This window comes from Perca flavescens, chromosome 13 (assembly GCF_004354835.1).
Source record: "Perca flavescens isolate YP-PL-M2 chromosome 13, PFLA_1.0, whole genome shotgun sequence".
In the NCBI taxonomy this organism is placed as follows: Eukaryota; Metazoa; Chordata; class Actinopteri; order Perciformes; family Percidae; genus Perca; species Perca flavescens.
The window spans coordinates 33,186,496-33,205,313 of NC_041343.1; the positions used below are offsets into that span (position 1 = coordinate 33,186,496).

The 18,818-nt window shown below is 40.6% G+C and overlaps 2 protein-coding genes across 2 annotated transcripts; both read left to right on the forward strand.

Annotated features, from left to right (window-relative positions):
• Window positions 1-317: 317 nt before the first annotated feature.
• LOC114566288 (complement C1q-like protein 4) lies at window positions 318-5,532 on the forward strand. The gene is made up of 3 exons (XM_028594614.1): window positions 318-501; window positions 1,205-1,339; window positions 5,249-5,532. Exons 1-3 carry the CDS (start codon window positions 318-320, stop codon window positions 5,530-5,532), a joined length of 603 nt encoding a protein of 200 aa, XP_028450415.1.
• A 7,612-nt stretch (window positions 5,533-13,144) lies between these two features.
• Window positions 13,145-17,060, forward strand: LOC114566289 (complement C1q-like protein 4). The gene is made up of 4 exons (XM_028594615.1): window positions 13,145-13,334; window positions 14,775-14,861; window positions 16,317-16,451; window positions 16,777-17,060. The coding sequence occupies exons 1-4, from the start codon at window positions 13,145-13,147 to the stop codon at window positions 17,058-17,060; spliced, it is 696 nt and encodes a 231-aa protein (XP_028450416.1).
• The last annotated feature ends 1,758 nt before the right edge of the window (window positions 17,061-18,818 follow it).

Below are 18,818 nucleotides of genomic sequence, written 5' to 3' on the forward strand. Positions count from 1 at the left end.
CAAGAGATAGACACACAGCAGGCCCTGCTCTAACCGACACAAAAACACAAAAAGGGGAAATAAAGTTTGAAAAATACAGAAGTTACCCTTTAAAAATGAATTTATATGCATACTTTTCTGCTGTACAGGGAAATAAGTGTAACATTAAAATAAACTGGTTCCCATATTTGTTCTTCATACTGACGTTTTCACCCGACATCATGCAAAGTACTATTGATTTGTGTTCACACACACCTTTTTTGTTGCTGTAGGCTTCTACATAAAGCTCACAAAGGTTTACAGACAGCACAGTTCAACAGTAAGCTGCCAGTGCGAGAATGAAGATCTCTGTGAGTTTTACGCTGTGGCTGCTGCTCGGCGCCGTCTCCCCAAGCGAAAGTACCGATTATCAGAAGACTTTTCCTCAAGACATCTACGCTGCGCTGAGAGAGATGACCGCCTCGTTGGTTCAACTGAAGGCTGACGTGATGACGATGCAGAGAGAATTCCTGCAGACTCAAGGTACAGTAATGACCACTGTTGTTTTACACCGTGTTATAACAGAAATATAGTATCTCACAAAAGTGAGTACACCCCTCACATTTTAGTAAATATTTCATCATATCTTTTAATGGGACAACACTGAAGAAATTACACTTTGCTACAATATAAAGTATTAAGTGTCCAGCTTGTATAACAGTGTAAATGTGCTGTCCCCTCAAAATAACTCAACACACAGCCATTAATGTCTAAACCGCTGGCAACTAAAATCAGTCCACCCCTATGTTAAATTCCCATAGAGGCAGGCAGATGTTTATTTTATGTTATTTCATGGATCCAGGATACTATGCATCCTGATAAAGTTCCCTTGGCCTTTGGAATTAAAATAGCCCCCCCACATCATCACATACCCTTCACCATACCCCCCCCCCAGATCATCACATACCCTTCACTATACCATTTAGCTTTTTTTGGACTTCTGGTTGGACGCAAACTGCATTTCGCTGTCTTTGCACTCTGCACAATGACAACAAAGTTGAATCTTATCTAAAAATAATATCCTGTAAGTAACCACATCTATTAATTTTGACTTAATTCTGATTATGTATGATTTCTCTCTCTCTCTCTCTCTGTCTCTCTCTCTCTGTATCTCTCTCTTTCTTTCTCTCTCTCTCTCTCTCTCTTTGTCTCTCTCTCTCTCTCTCCCTCTCTGTCTCTTTGTCAGGCCGACAGGTTGCGTTCTCAGCCTCTCTGTTGGTTGGCGGCCAAGCAGCAAATTTAGGACCCTTTCCCTCGCCCCCTACCCTGGTCTTCCAAAACGTTATCACCAACATCGGAAATGCCTACAACTCAAGCTCAGGTAGCTCTGATATTCTAACAATACATTTTAGGGATGCATTGATATCAACATTTTGGCAGAAAACCAATATTTAGTGATGCCGATATTTATCTTTATAAAACAAGTTTCTATGATGTGTACAGAAAAACATGTATTTGTAAAAGTAATGTATTTCTTTTTTGCAAAACATTTGAAAAAGCAAGTAAATTACAGATTATTATTCTAAGTGTGTGACAACATTATGGGATGGATCCCTACAGAGATAGACCTTTTAGTTAAAGAGTAAGATCATTTTAGTTTAACATGAAACAGGCCCGAAATCACCATCACCAAACTCCACCGGACTGTAATGTAAATAATCAGGACTTTTAGCGTGTATAGAGCCAGCATATCTCCACCAGACTCCATGTAAATAATCAGGACTTTTAGCGTGTATAGAGCCAGCATATCTCCACCAGACTCCATGTAAATAATCAGGACTTTTAGCGTGTATAGAGCCAGCATATCTCCACCAGACTCCATGTAAATAATCAGGACTTTTAGCGTGTATAGAGCCAGCATATCTCCACCAGACTCCATGTAAATAATCAGGACTTTTAGCATGTATAGAGCCAGCATATCCCCCCACTCGAGTTACAACAACTTCTTTGTTCATCGCTAAACACTCAAAATGGCCGCCACGCCACGCCCACACCGTCTGACGAAAAGTCTTTCTTTTAATAACTTTTCATCGTTAAGGTGTTGGGATGGTACAGACCAAGTTTGAAGTCCATCGGATGAAATCTCTAGGAGGAGTTCGTTAAAGTATAGCACCTTGACTTTTAGGCCTACTTCCTGTTGCCACTAGGGGGCGCAATGACTTTAAGTAAATATCGGCCTTTATTTGTCCTCAGGGTTGGACTCTTATGAATCCTGAAAAGTTTCGAGCAAGTTGGACAACGTACACTCGAGTTACACCCACTTCCTGTTTCGGCGGCGAAACGTACAAAATGGCCGACCCGCCACGGCCACGCCCTATGACGAAAAGTTTTTCTTTTAACAACTTTTCATCTTTAACGTCTTAAGATGGCACAGACCAAGTTTGAAGTTGATCGGATGAAATCTCTAGAAAGAGTTCGTTAAAGTATGACCCAAATTGCCAAATTACCAAATTTGGTGAGATTTTGAATATGTTAAGCCCCCTCAAAAAGCCAATTTATTTGACGGGAAAAAGAATAGAAAGAATAGAAAGAAAGAAAGAAAGAAAGAAAGAAAGAAAGAAAGAAAGAAAGAGAAAGAAAGAAAGAAAGAAAGAAAGAAAGAAAGAATAATAATTCCTTCAGTTTCAATAGGGCCTATGTCGGCACTCGGTTCTTCAGTCTCTCTCTATCTCGCTCCACCATATAACGCTACCGTGCTTTGTTCTAACGCTGGGCTCTCTCTCTTCACTCACTCTCTAGGCCCTATCTTGCTCTCAGCGCAATTGCCTTTGTACACCGACGTATGTATCATTCCTATTTGGCACCCGACGCACAGCGGACTTTTCCCTCCACAGACGCACGTCGGTAAATTAGGGAATGTATTTGCCCTCCCGGGGGCGGTTCAGCAAAAAGAGGAGGCATGTTCAGGCGCAAACATTCCCTGGTGCTATTTTGCAGTTTCAGAAAACAATTCCGCCACTGACCAGGAAAAACCTGGTCTAAAGTCAGTGGTGCTAGTCTAAAGTCAGTGGTGCTAGTCTAAAGTCAGTGGTGCTAGTCTAAAGTCAGTGGTGCTAGTCTAAAGTCAGTGGTGCTAGTCTAAAGTCAGTGGTGCTAGTCTAAAGTCAGTAGCACGTTATCCAGAAGCTATTTTAGGGGCGCATGCTTGGCCATAATGTAGCGTGTATACACTTTGCTTCTCTCATCTACACGAGCAGTTCCCATTTTTGCAAACCATACATAATTACAAGGAAAAATATTACTGAAAATGTGCTTCAGGTGTTTGGATCGGTCAGGAGGCTTTACAGTACAGTCCTCAAAAAGTCCCAGCATTCTTTGTGGCTTGTTGTGTTTTACAACATTTCCATGAATCATGGATGTGTTGATGACATAAATGAGGAAATATTAGAGGACTTAAGGAGACGTGATGTTGAACTCCGGTGGGATTGGACACTCCGGCAGGATCTGGTCTGGGAGTGGCAATACTCGATGTGCTCCTGGTGGAGCGGGTGGACGGAGATGGAGTGGGGGCGGGGGGAGGAGGAAGGGGCACAACAGGAGCAGGTGGTGCGTTTGGAGGCCCACGCTCCATGGCTGCAGCAATCCTCTCCAGACTTGAGGAGATGCGCCCGAGAGGAGCAGCAACATCATTTATTACTTTGCCGCATCCCGGACAGCTCCCGCTGGCGTGCGCCAGGCAAATCCGCCGTCATGATAGCAATCCACCACGGAACAAGCGCGCCTGCTCTTAAAGGGAATGTGAGATGACGCTCTGATTGGTTATTTTCACGTTACGCCCAAGCCACACCTAACTACTTCAGACCAACCCATTTAAGATTAGAAGAGTCATTTATCCCGCCGGTATCATAGCAACAGCGGCCGAGATCCGCCCACAAAGCTACTTGCGTTTCACGTTTGATACTTGCGTTTCTGATCGTTAAAATAGGGCCCTATATCTCGCTCCACAATATAACGCTACCGTGCTTTTGGCGGTTGTTGAGGATTTTAAAATGAATGCGCTGTTGATATCTTCTGTAACAGACGCGATGGTGAAATCTAGCTTCACATCTCAATTCTCCAGCGGCAGCCACCTGTTGTAAACAAATTCAACCCAAGCGTTCTTTGGTGACGTGGTTGATTCTGTTACTGTTGATCATCTGTCCGACAATTTGATTGGTCCGAACAGATCCTGTGCAATAATTGCTCCTCAACGAAGCAAGTCCTCGAATGTTGTGGGCAGGGTTAAGTTCGGCTGGCATCCAGGCTAGTGGAAGTATGCTGGTTCTATACACGCTTAAAGTCCTGATTATTTACATGGAGTCTGGTGGAGATATGCTGGCTCTATACACGCTAAAAGTCCTGATTATTTACATGGAGTCTGGTGGAGATATGCTGGCTCTATACACGCTAAAAGTCCTGATTATTTACATGGAGTCTGGTGGAAATATGCTGGTGTGGTGTAATCGGTAGCGATGATGCGTTGCTGTGTGGACAGGAATCCGCTGATACTGTTTCTTGATTATAAAGGTTTATTCACATCAAAGGAATTCAGCATCAATTTACAAGCCTTGCAGAGCTCGGAGAGCGACAGCTACCCAGATTCTCAAAAGTCACTCTAAAGTTCTTTGTGTGTGGACCACATATCTATATTCCATGGATTGGGGTGGTATCGATAACTGACCAATGGCTCTATACACGCTAAAAGTCCTGATTATTTACATGGAGTCTGGTGGAGATATGCTGGCTCTATACACGCTAAAAGTCCTGATTATTTACATGGAGTCTGGTGGAGATATGCTGGCTCTATACACGCTAAAAGTCCTGATTATTTACATGGAGTCTGGTGGAGATATGCTGGCTCTATACACGCTAAAAGTCCTGATTATTTACATGGAGTCTGGGGGAGTTTGGTGATGGTGATTTCGGGGCTGTTCCATGTTAAACTAAAAGGATCTTACTCTTTAACTAAAAGGTCTATCTCTGTAGGGATCCTTTCTACAATGTTGTCACACACATAATGTGAGTCTGTCAGCAGCAACAGCAGAACTTTTAGTGGACTCTAACTGCTGCTGAACATTAGTCGTGTAGGGTTACATTACAGCCTGGTTCTGGTTTAATACTGGACCAGTTTCAGAGATTGGTGTTGATATATTGCGCATCTCCAATACATTTCACTTGTATGTTGAAGTTGCTGTTGACATTTTTTTTTTCAATTTCTATTTGTAAAATGACAATAATGTACATCCAACAGGTGTGTTCACTGCCCCGGTGAGAGGAGCGTACAACTTTGAGTGGACAGTCGGTGCATATGGAGACGGCAGCCACGGTTCAGCTGCTTGGTTGGTCAGGAACTCAGACCAAGTTTTCATGGCATACGAGTATCAGACATCCGGTTTTATGAGTTCCTCTAAAGCCGTTACGCTGCTGCTGAAGGTGGGAGACGTTGTGTCTGTGCATCTGGCGGCTAACACTTTGGCGTTTGACAATGACAATCACCACACCACCTTCAGTGGGTTTCTGCTGTTCCCCATGTGAGACAGAAACAGCAGCTCTGTGATAGTCATGTAGGTTTTTGTTGTCTTAATCAAGTCTTCATAGCACTTCAGAGATATACTCTGATTTCATCTGCATCCAAATAATGAGAAGTACTTAATTGATGAGTGATTAAAAGTGATTAATGTTTCTGATTCTCTCTTGTTTCTGTCATTTTAATCAAATAAACACATATCATTGCAATTACAGTACAGGCCAAAAGTTTGGGCACACCTTCTCATTCAATGCGTTTCCTTTTTATTTTCATGACTATTTACATTGTAGATTCTCACTGAAGGCATCAAAACTATGAATGAACACATATGGAATTATGTACTTAACAAAAAAGTGTGAAATAACTGAAAACATGTCTTATATATTAGATTCTTCAAAGTAGCCCCCTTTGCTTTTTTTGATAACTCTGCAAACCCTTGGTGTTCTCTCAATGAGCTTCATGAGGTAGTCACCTGAAATGGTTTTACCTTCACAGGTGTGCTTTGTCAGGGTTCATTAGTGGAATTATTTCCCTTATTAATAAAAAAGCAAAGGGTGGCTACTTTGAAGAATCTAAAATATAAGACATGTTTTCAGTTATTTCACACTTTTTTGTTAAGTACATAATTCCATATGTGTTCATTCATAGTTTTGATGCCTTCAGTGAGAATCTACAATGTAAATAGTCATGAAAATAAAAAGGAAACGCATTGAATGAGAAGGTGTGTCCAAACTTTTGGCCTGTACTGTATATCTGTGAGCGTTTCTTTATTCTGTTTGTTTCAACTTTAACTTATTGAAAGTAGATAATCAAATTCAACATCACAGCAGTATGAAGAAACAATGAATGGAAAGCTGTTTTCATATATGAACTCTAGGGCTGGAACAATATGCTTTTGTCCCGGTTTGATTATTTCACTATTCATGGGTGCCGATTGGACATGTTTTGCGGTTTTAATTTATTGCAAAAATCTTGGGACTTTTGAGCCCCAGACCAGCCCACCAGTCCTTGCACTCCCCATCAACACATGTCCATAGCAGCCCATAATACTGCCACTAAGCTGAGTGGTGAGTAAGGCAGTATGATAATGTCTCACTGAGTCTAAAGGCTCTGACACACCAACTGATCAGTCTCCCCGAGGTCAAAAAATAACCTCAGAACTAGAGGTGTTAAAATTAGTCAAATAATCGATGCATCGAATCGTGGACATGGACGATGCTGCATCGATAATCGACCGGCTCATAATCGATTATTTCTATTTACAATTTAATGTAGGCCTAACAACATTTCTGTTTACATATTCTGGTGTGTTAACACATTCAGGAAGTGCCATGTGCTCAGTGCTGTATAGTTTTATGTATCCAGTTTATTTAGTATTAGAGCACTGCAGAATGTCTGGTTTTTGAAGCTTGAAAAGCTATGAATTAAATATCCTACATGGCTTTAATAGAAACATGGATTTGACGCATCGAGATATCGAATCGCTGACATGATAATTGTAATTGAATCGAATCGGGACATCAGTGAAGATTCACACCTCTACTCAGAACACATCGAAGCGACTTGAGCGTACATTCTGCGCGAGACATAATACGTCTCCATAGGTGGCGCTAATCTGTATTGTCACTTAAAAAAATAAAACCGGAAATGACGAAAGCGTCCCGTGTGTCTGGCTTCTCCCGAATTTCAAAGCCGACCGTAATGGTGGCTCGTTCAGAAATCCGATCTCATATTGTACTAAAATAGTTCACCGAAACGTATTTGTGTGTGTGTGTGTGTGTGTGTGTGTGTGTGTGTGTGTGTGTGTGTGTGTGTGTGTGTGTGTGTGTGTGTGTGTGTGTGTGTGTGTGCCATCGCCACTGCTACAGCCGCTGCCACCATTCATTTGGCACAATTCTTCTGATCGTAGTAGTAGTAGTGGTCATAATGAATGAAAGTGTGATGAATTACTTTTTGATGCTGCTGAAAAATGTTCCAGAGGAAAAACTGATGTATATTTATTGTATGTTTAAAGTATATTTTTGAGCACCGTCGCAGGTGGGTGCACCTGAATCTCAGTGTATGTAAATGCACTGAGATTAAAGGAATCTTATCTCATCATGAAGTACTGCTAAAGCTGAACCAAGGTGGGTTTTTGGACTTTGACTAGATGCATTCAGGACAGTGTGTCCTAGCCCTGCAGATACAGTAAACTCTGGTCATAAACTGCAGTACTCGCTGCGCTGGTTTTATTGTACTACTATTGTGTGTGTGTGTGTGTGTGTGTGTGTGTGTGTGTGTGTGTGTGTGTGTGTGTGTGTGTGTGTGCCATCGCCACTGCTACTGCCGCTGCCACCATTCATCTGGACAGACAGACCAGAGAGACAGACAGACAGACAGACCATTACATTACATGTCATTTAGCTGATGCTTTTATCCAAAGCGACTTACAGTTAAGTGCTTTCAACTTTGAAGGTAGAAACTCGAGACAACAAGTAGTATGTGCAAATACATTAGCTTTAAATAAGCAAAGCTACAAAGAGCCATGAAAGTGCAGGTTCAAGAGGGGTTTTTTTTGTTTTTTTTATCCGAGGTGTAGTCGGAAGAGATGTGTTTTTAGCCTTCAGCGGAAGATGTGTAGGCTGTCAGCCATCCTGATGTCGATGGGGAGCTCGTTCCACCATTTGGGAGCCAGGACAGTGAACAGTCGGGATTTCGTTGAGTGATTAGTTCTCCCTCGCTGTGAGGGGGCAGCAAGCAGTTTGGACAGACAGACAGACAGAGTGCCCCCACCCCCCCTATCCAGCGCCTTCACCGCTTCTACCCCCAGTCAGGCGGGCAGGTCTGGGACCAGCGCCTTTGTTTGGCTGCAGGACCAGATGTCGGCTTGCCTGTGCTGGACTACCTGCACCCCAACACCCCCATCCCCATGCACCCAACACCCCCCTCCCCCATTGCGTGTCTTGTTTGCCCTTGTATTGGTTATGTGCTTATATTATGTTGCTGAGGTGTTTTTTTCCTGTTCCCACACTGTACTCCTAGTGGGGGCATAGTCTGGGAGTTGCCTTTTTCTCCTCGTCTCTCCTCATGTCATACTGTATTTTCTTTACCCCATATTTGTTTGTATGTACCTTGTGAAGCGCTTTGTTGATTTGTTTATCTGTGAAATGCTAAATAAATAAAATTGGATAGTTTTTGACCCAATTCAAATGGATATTATTAATGAAACATTATTTGTCTCTCCCCGTTCCCTACCGGATAGATTTTTATATGTATGCATACTGTACATACATACAAATATACATAATATACATGTATATTTCATAATAAGTCATCGACTATAGACCTGTGGAGAAACGCAGCAGCACAAGTATCAGTCCTACTGACCTCAACACCACAAGAAGTAGAGGAGAGCGACTAGGCAAGGTGGGATCTCTGATTTTGTTTATTTGTTTATTTTTCTTTTTTCTTTTTTCGAGACTGCAGTATAGAGGAAATATTTATTCTTAATTCAAATTGAAAGTCCAAAGAGAAAACGAAGCGAGATCAAATTAAAAAATATTATTATTTTTTTAATTTTCCATTTGGCTTATCCATTTGGATTTAATATTTGGCTTTTCGACTTCAATTTAACATTGGCTTTTAATTTGGATTTAATATTTGGCTTTTCGATTTCAATTTAACATTGGCTTGTAATTTGGATTTAATATTTGGCTTTTCAATTTCAATTTAACATTGGCTTTTAATTTGGATTTAATATTTGGCTTTTCGATTTCAATTTAATATTGGCTTTAAATTTCGATTTAATATTTGGCTTTTCGATTTTGATTCAACATTGGCTTTTAATTTGGACTTGACACATGTCAATGTAAATGAGGAAGACTGCTGGGAGGGTCTGAAACGAAAGGGGTGCAGAGGCACCTTATGAACAGCAGGGGGAGCTGACTGTTGGGGAGCACACTGTTGAGCATCTGTCTGCAGCTTCACCACCAGGCTGGCTTGGCCTCTTGTTTCACATGATAGAAACTGATGATGTAGGCTAAACACGGAAAACAGGCCATATTTCAGGAAATCAACTTGTCCATGATTCTTCTGAGAGACTTTCAGCTGACAGCGGTGTCTGTGAGCATCACTGTCCGGCCAGCAGGGAGGCGATCCCGGCTGCCACCAGCTGGCTGTCCCGTCAGACTGAAGCTTCTGACAACATCGGAGAAAATGTGCAACTGGCACAAATTCAATACGTGAACTGGTTGCCATGGACTCGTCACTAGGCTTCCTCAGTTATTTTATATTTTATGAGACTTTAGTTAGATGTAGAGAAGAGTATGTCGCAGAAAAGGATACAAGATTTTTTCTTCCGGTCATAGTAATGCGGCTAAATCTAACAAGATTTTATGTGTAGATGTTACAGTTGATGTTTCCTCGTCCACCGCCGAGGCAAACTCTGTTGGGGCAGCTGTAGAGCCAGAGTCTGAAATAACGTTAGCAAGCAGCAGCCGAGAGGGCATGAGGATAAAATATAGCCTACAATGACTGAGGAAGCCTAGTGACGTTGTCAAGTCCAAATTAAAAGCCAATGTTAAATCGAAAAGCCAAATATTAAATCCAAATTAAAAGCCAATGTTAAATTGAAATCAAAAAAGCCAAATATTAAATCCAAATTAAAAGCCAATGTTAAATTGAAATCGAAAAGCCAAATATTAAATCCAAATTAAAAGCCAATGTTAAATTGAATCTCTTTGGACTTTCATTTTGTCTTTGGACTTTCAATTTGAATTATGAATAAATATTTCCTCCATACCGCAGAGGGTGTTTTTTTTTTGTTATTGTTCAATTGTGTTTCTCTGTTCTGTATGTTTAAAAATACAAAAATACTAAAAAAATGTATCTAAAAAAAAAATATAATCCTTTTATGTGTATGTGTGTGTGTGTGTGTGTGTGTGTGTGTGTCTGTCTGTGTGTATGTGTGTCTGTGTGTGTGTGTTTGTGTGTGTGTGTGTGTGTGTGTGTGTGTCTGTGTATCTGAGTGTGTGTGTGTGTGTGTGTGTGTGTGTGTGTGTGTGTGTGTGTGTGTTTGTGTATCTGAGTGTGTGTGTGTGTGTGTGTGTGTCTTTCTTGTATCCTAATTGCGTCGAGAAGCAGAGAAGGGGTGCCGTGTCTTGAGCTATACACCCTCCCCCCGCCGGTCTAGGCGAACGCTGCAACTCCTCACTCCATAAATATAAGCTTTATCAAAGAGGAGAGTTTTAAGTTTAGTCTTAAATGTGGTGACGGTTTCTGCCCACCGAACCCAGACTGGGAGCTGGTTCCACATCAAGTCTCAAGTTTCTGGCCATCTGATATGTCCCATAAATCTTATGAATTCAAAGCATTTCCAGACAGTACAGTATTAAAATCAGTTGTAGGATAACTTTATGGGATCTACTTGACACATCCCTCTAGCCCTCGGACCTGGTGAAATATTAACCTAAGTCTGTCACATCATATGGATACAACTATAAAGATACAATGTGCCTGTTCCCAGCATTAGCACAACACTTAGCAATGGTTAGCTTGTTTCCTGTGATGATATATGCTAAATATAACGTCTCTTTCACTCTAACAATGTCTAATGTAGAAGTGGAAATCAAGAGAATAGCGGCAGCGCCACACCAGTTACAGAACAACATGCATCTCACCGTCTGTCCAAATTACGCACAATAAGCATTTGGACTCACTAATGTAATGCCATTTATTTTCTAAGTGTTAGTAGGCTCAGTGAAACTGAGTCCAGAGCGAGGGCGATCTAACTCAGAGGAGGAGAGGTTAGTGAGGCCAGCGTCGCTACGGTGACGGCTGAGCCACGCATGGATGAAATAATGAAATAGTAAATAGGACTACAGTAACAGAAATATGTGCAGAATTAAGACCAAGTGTTTGGTGGACCGGGGTACACCTTGTACACTTAATAGCCTACAAATCATCCACAGGATCAATGGGGAGATGGATCAGTGCGCCATGGATGTCTGAGGCTCAGCAACTACTAACTATAAATACAATTTGCCTGTTCCCAGCATTAGCACAACACTTTGCGATGGTTAGCTTGTTACCTGTGACGATATATGCTAAATGTAACGTATGTCTTTTTCACATTAGCGTGTGAGTGACTGACCTATCTGGGAGCGTTTGGAGATGCCTGATGAAGTTCAACGTTGTTGATCCGGCATCATTTATCTTGGTGCCAAACACCTTGCATGTAGCTGTTCTCTTACTGCCACTGTTTACTAAGTTATTGAAAACAAAACTAATGACAAAAAGCAAGGCAAGTTAACTCCGGGAAGACTTGGTGTCGCCATCATCAATGTATTTTTTTTATATGCGAGTGCGCGGACATAAGGCATAACGCATGCGTTACGTTGCACATTATGGCAAAGGGCAGGGGACATGCAGCTCGTCATACGTTTCCACAACGTATATGTGCCAATAAAAGAAAATAGAAATACATGAATAAATTTAAAGCAATAATTGCATGAAAACATGTTGTTTACGAGTCTCGAAGCTCGAGTCTGAAGTCTTTTGGGGGTGAATTACAATTACAATTGAATTACAATAGTCCAGCCTGAAAGTAATAAAAATGCATGGACTAGTTTTTCAATATCGTTTTGAGACAGCATGTGCCTAATTTTGGCAATGTTACTAAGGTGAAAAAAGGCTGTTCTTGAGGTTTGTTTTAAGTGGGTGTTAAAGGATATATCCTGATTAAAAATAACTTGTAGAAAACTTCTTTATAGTTATGTGCTTTATTTTAATAGCATAACATGAAATCAAAAGACCTGAGTATTTTCTGAAGAAAACAACTGAATCACTGTTCAACATGGTATCATGATTTTGTGTAAACATAAACGCCAACTTTCTCAAGCCAAGTGGCGTGTTATCTCGAAAAAAAGCTACGGTTGAGTTTAGGAAAAGAAGAACAGGGTTGGCTTTATACAAACAAGAGAGCGAGAACACACCACATGCGGGACATGTCTCCTGGGTAAAAGTCCTGTATTTGACCCATCCAACCCCCCGACCAACATACAACTTGCTACAGCGTAAATTCCCACGCAATTGCAAGGTAATGTAAGTCAATGGAGGCCAAACGGCGTTGATAAACACGCTAAAAAGCAAGTATGCATATTTATAACACACCAATAATGGCATACGAATTGGCATGTCACACATATGCCACTTCATAAGATAAGTCTGCTCTGTTAATCATTTATTTTATATACAGGATTAACCTTTAGTCAATCACTTATGCCAACTGACCAACCATTTCCCATCATGCCAAATTCCATTCACTAACTTTATCACATTAGGTCATCAGCCTCCCTGACCAAACTGGTTGCGCCCTCATTTCCTGAAATCAAACAGCCTGACTGAATAACAGGAACGACTTTCTATTCATGTAGATATGTGTTATAAAACTACTGATAGCATGAACCTTTTATGAGCCGATTAACTTATTAACTCCATTAATAAGATACTGTTGTGAACAACCTTCAGTCACTTTCTGCACTTTGCTGTGAGTGTATACTGACTCTACTTACAAGTAAAAACGAACTTTTGCGAGAACTTCAGTAATTTTGTCCACACTTTCAACATAAGATATACAACAGAATGAAGATCTCTGTCAGTTTTACTCTGTGGCTGCTTCTCGGTGCAGTCTCCGCTGAAGAAAGTACCGATTATCAGCTGCCTTTTCCTCAAGACATCTACGCTGCACTAGGACAGATGACCACCTCGTTGGATCAACTGAAAGCGGACATGAGATTGTTGCAAAGAGAGACTCAAGGTACAGTAATGGACTGTTGTTCATCGTGTCATAGCAGTTCAGAGGAGAGAGAAATAAGTAGGGGAGAACCGGTACGAATGAAACAGTTTGTAATTAAACGTCATTTACAAAGACATCGTAAAACACTGAAAGCTAATATTTTTTCACTATCAACCTACATCTGTCCTCCGTCAAATACAGTTTCATTTTCAGCTCTGAACGAAACCGTTCCGGAGTTATTTAAGCAGTAGTCTGACGTGCGTTTTGTTTCATTTGTCCCTCCTGGCCTGGACGAATGAAACATCCAGTTTAAGCTATGTATACTTTCCACAACTTCAATATTTGGCAACATATCATGAATGGTACTTCAGATAGGTGTAATTTCAGATAGATTGCTGCAGGGCTATACGTCTTGGTGAATGTCTGTTAACAACTCATTGCCGTCATCATGAAGCGCGTATCTCGCAGTTATGGAAATACCATGGCACTATGCCATTTATATAGCTAGAATAATACATGTTTCCATTTATATAGCTAGAATAATACATGTTTCCAATTATATAGTGTTTCTATAGTACAAAATGTTATTTCACTCTGTTATTATGTGGGTAGGCCACCGCACATCTAAATAAGTGCGCTTCATGACCCACATGCCGTCAATCTCCATAGGATAACATGGCAAAACTCGACCCCCTACCTGATAGCCCCAAATATATTTACATCTTTCTAAAACCACTTTTCCACGTCTCACCTGCATAAAATATAGTATAAACACAGATATGTGTGCATTTACTTAGAATGCATGGGGTTTACTGCCTGGTCAACAATTGACATTTAAACCTATTTTGCTCCTAAACTAAAAAAACTCTGACATTCCACACTGTAGGACATTTTAAAACACTAATTCATCTGTCGTATGACCATGACAATGGTACATGAAAAAAAATAATACAACTTGTCTTTAAAAAAAAATGACAGCATCAAAATTTTACTTACCGCACTCAAATTGGGTTTGTGGGTCTAACTTTGTAGCAGCATGACGTCATGACGCCAACTCTCCTGGGTCTGGTTTTCGGGATAAATGCAATGTTGCATTCGTCCTCCATTTCAATCATCCTGGTTGAACCCTATGTTTCTATGTATTGGAGTAAAGTAGGGCTGCACAACATCTTACGTTTTCATTGTGGATTAATGTGTTATTTGTTTAGTCTCTAAATGGTGAAAAATGTGGATCAGAGTTTCCCAAAAAGGCCCATGACGTTCTCAAATGTCTTGTTTTGTCCACAACTCAAAGATATTCAGTTTCCTGTCACAGAGGAGAGAAGAAACTAGAACAATATTCACACTTAACAAGCTGACATCACACAAGTTTACCTGTTTCATCATAAAAAATTACTCAAACTGATTAATGGATTATTAAAATAGTTTGAGATTAATTTAATAATGACTAATCCATTAATCTTTGCAGCTCTACAGCAATGACTAAAGAAACTGTCTCTGATATTGCAGAACAAGTATCACAGCTGAAGACTGAAGTGGACAAGCTGAAGCAACAACAGCAAGGTATTGTTTAGGGGTGCACGATTCAGAAAATGTCACAATTCGATTCAAAATCAATTTTCGATTTAAAAACAATTCTCAATTAAAAAGATTCACAGTATGTAAATGTACATTCTTTTCCCATGTAATCGGTAGAGCTTGAATAGATTTTTTTGCACACCATAGTATTATCTGATCATCTTTCTTGCTGCCGGCTCTCTCTCTCTCTGTCGCTCTCTCTGTCTGTCTCTCTCTCTCTGTCTCTCTCTCTCTGTCTCTCTCTCTCTCTCCCTCTCTGTCTCTCTCTCTCTTTCTCTCTCTCCCTCTCTGTCTCTCTTTCTCTCTCTTTCTCTCTCTCTTTCTCTCCCTCTCTGTCTCTCTCTCTGTCTCTCTCTCTCAATTTTCAATTTTCAATTTCATGTTGCTTTATTGGCATGACAAAAAAATACATCTGTGTTGCCAAAGCATAAGAACAAACATACATATAAACAACAAGGAGTAAATACATCTGATATAATGTAAACAAGTTAACAGGATAATTATGATATAAATGCAGATACTAAACAAATTCTGTGCATGTCCCTCAAATGGTATATATATATATATATATATATACCATTTGAGGGACATGCACAGAATTTGTTTAGTATCTGCATTTAGATCACAATTATATAAATATATATATATATATATATATATATATATATATACACACATATACATACACATATATATATATAAAATTGTATATATATATATATATATATATATACACATATATACACATAAATAAAAGAATAGTAATAAACAAAAGAATAGAAAAATTAAAATGATTATATATACAATTTTCTATTTATTATGCCTTGTATTGTGGCAGGAGAAGACATATTTAGCTGCTAGCCATGCCGTGTTTTTATCTTCCTCTAATAGAAAAGGAAGCTTTTTGTCCTCAGTGTAGGTAGTGAAGCCTGGTATATGTTTTTCAAATTTCTGGAAATATTTGGATCTTAAGTCTTCACATTTGGGACATGTACATAGGAAATGTAATTCTGTTTCGATACCCTTGTGGAAGTGTGCACAGACTCGTTCTTCTCTTAGCCTCCACACTTTTAAATGTCGACCTCTTTCAATTTCAAGCTCATGGTCACTGACTCTTGATTTTATTAAAAATCGTATTTCTTTTGGATTTTTAGTTTTGAAATATTCAATTGGCCAGTTGGATATCTCTGTTCAGGGATTGATAACAGAGGAGTTTGTGTTGTATCTTATTTTCATTTTGCCATTGTTCTGTATACTCGTCTTTTAATTTAGTTTAAAATCTTTTGACTGAAGATTGAAGGATTGTGTCTGTGGCGGCTCCGAGGCTCAGTGTACCTCTCTCTCTCTCTCTCTCTCTCTCTCTCTCTCTCTCTCTCTCTGTCTCTCTCTCTCTCTCTCTCTCTCTCTGTCTGTCTCTCTCTCTCTCTGTCTCTCTCTCAGGCCGACAGGTTGCGTTCTCAGCCTCTCTGTTGGCTGGAGGCCAAGCAGGAACTTTAGGACCCTTTCCCTCGCACCCTACCCTGGTCTTCAAACACGTTGTCACCAACATCGGAAATGCCTACAACCCAAACACAGGTAGCTCAGATATTCTAACAATACATTTTAGAGATGCACTGATATCAAAATATTAGCTGATTACTAATATTTAGCGAAGTTGATATGGTCTGTATGAATCAAGTTTCTATGATACATTGTATGCACCAAAAAACAAGGGTAAACACTGAATTTGTAAAAGTATTTATATATATATATATATATATATATATATATATATATATATATATATATATATATATATATATATTTATATTTCTTTTTTGCAATACATTTCACTTGCATGTTGGTGTTCAAACACTTCTTTCATTTTCCATGTAAAATGACAAAAACAAACGTCCAACAGGTGTGTTCACTGCCCCGGTGAGAGGAGCGTACAACTTTGAGTGGTCGATCGGTGCACATGGAAACAACCGCAATCCTTCAGCTGCCTGGTTGGTCAAGAACTCAGAGCATGTTTTCATTGCATACGAGTATGAGCCAGCCGGTTTTATGAGTTCTTCTAATGGCGCTACGCTGTTGCTGGAGGTGGGAGACATCGTGTTTGTGCGTCTGGCGGGTGGCACTAGGGCGTATGACGACATAAATCACCACACCACCTTCAGTGGGTCTCTGCTGTTCACCATGTGAGACAGAAACAGCAGCTCTGAGATAGTCACGCAGGTTTTATCTTCATAGCACTTCATAGATTTAAACTGATTTCATATCAATAAGTAATAATTGTCGACAGGAATCTTTTTCCTTCAAATATAAAGTGATTGTTTCTCATTCTCTCTTGTTTCTGTCATTTTAATCAAATAATAAACATATATCATTGCAATTATATCTGTGAGCATTTTCTTTATTCTGTTTGTTTCAACTTTAACTTATTGAAAGCAGATAATCATATTCAACATAATTTCGTAAAGACACAGTGAATGGTAAGCTGTTTTCACATATGAACTCTAGGGCTGGGACAATATGCTTTTGATTCTGTCACCATGGGTGAGATATGCCGATTGGATATGTTTTGCGGTTTTAATTTATTGCAAAAATCTCGGACTTTTGAGCCCCAGACCAGCCCACCACTCCTTGCACTCCCAATCAACATATGTCCATAGCAGCCCATAATACTGCCACTAAGCTGAGTGGTGAGTAAGACAGTATGATAATGTCTCAATGAGTCTAAAAGGCTGCCTGGCCCCTGATGGCAGGATGGCTAAAGGTTGAAAATACAGCAGGCTGTCATTAAGAGGTCTTGTACAGCAAACAAGTGACAAATCTGTAAATTAATCCTACATTGTGTCATTTTTTTAGTTGATTCTTAGCAAAAAAACTTTGTTCTTTCACAAATATGAGCTCATTCATGTGTAATTACTGCCACAACATCATCACATACCCTTCACCATACCCCCACATCATCACATACCCTTCACCATACCCCCCACATCATCACATACCCTTCATCACACCCCCCCACATCATCACATACCCTTCACCATACCCCCCACATCATCACATACCCTTCACCATACCCCCCACATCATCACATACCCTTCACCATACCCCCACATCATCACATACCCTTCACCATACCCCCCCACATCATCACATACCCTTCACCATACCCCCACATCATCACATACCCTTCACCATACCCCCCACATCATCACATACCCTTCACCATACCCCCACATCATCACATACCCTTCACCATACCCCCACATCATCACATACCCTTCACCATACCCCCCATCATCACATACCCTTCACCATACCCCCCACATCATCACATACCCTTCACCATACCCCCACATCATCACATACCCTTCATCCATACCCCCACATCATCACATACCCTTCACCATACCCCCACATCATCACATACCCTTCACCATACCCCCACATCATCACATACCCTTCACCATACCCCCCCCACATCTTCACCATACCCCACACCCTTCACCATACCCCCACATCATCACATACCCTTCACCATACCCCCACATCATCACATACCCTTCACCATACCCCCACATCATCACATACCCTTCACCATACCCCCCACATCATCACATACCCTTCACCATACCCCCACATCATCACATACCCTTCACCATACCCCCCATCATCACATAGCCTTCACCATACCCCCACATCATCACATACCCTTCACCATACCCCCACATCATCACATACCCTTCACCATACCCCCACATCATCACATACCCTTCATCACACCCCCCACATCATCACATACCCTTCACCATACCCCCACATCATCACATACCCTTCACCATACCCCCACATCATCACATACCCTTCACCATACCCCCACATCATCACATACCCTTCACCATACCCCCACATCATCACATACCCTTCATCACACCCCCCACATCATCACAT

Excerpts from the sequence above, each read along its gene's own strand:
- LOC114566289 (XM_028594615.1), top strand. The coding sequence starts at position 13,145 with ATGAAGATCTCTGTCAGTTTTACTCTGTGGCTGCTTCTCGGTGCAGTC. Across the intron at positions 13,335-14,774 it reads TCAAGGTACAGTAATGGACT|CAATGACTAAAGAAACTGTC; the intron begins GTTGTTCATCGT and ends GCAGCTCTACAG. Across the intron at positions 14,862-16,316 it reads GCTGAAGCAACAACAGCAAG|GCCGACAGGTTGCGTTCTCA; the intron begins GTATTGTTTAGG and ends TCTCTCTCTCAG.
- LOC114566288 (XM_028594614.1), top strand. The coding sequence starts at position 318 with ATGAAGATCTCTGTGAGTTTTACGCTGTGGCTGCTGCTCGGCGCCGTC. Across the intron at positions 502-1,204 it reads AGAATTCCTGCAGACTCAAG|GCCGACAGGTTGCGTTCTCA; the intron begins GTACAGTAATGA and ends TCTCTTTGTCAG. Across the intron at positions 1,340-5,248 it reads TGCCTACAACTCAAGCTCAG|GTGTGTTCACTGCCCCGGTG; the intron begins GTAGCTCTGATA and ends TACATCCAACAG.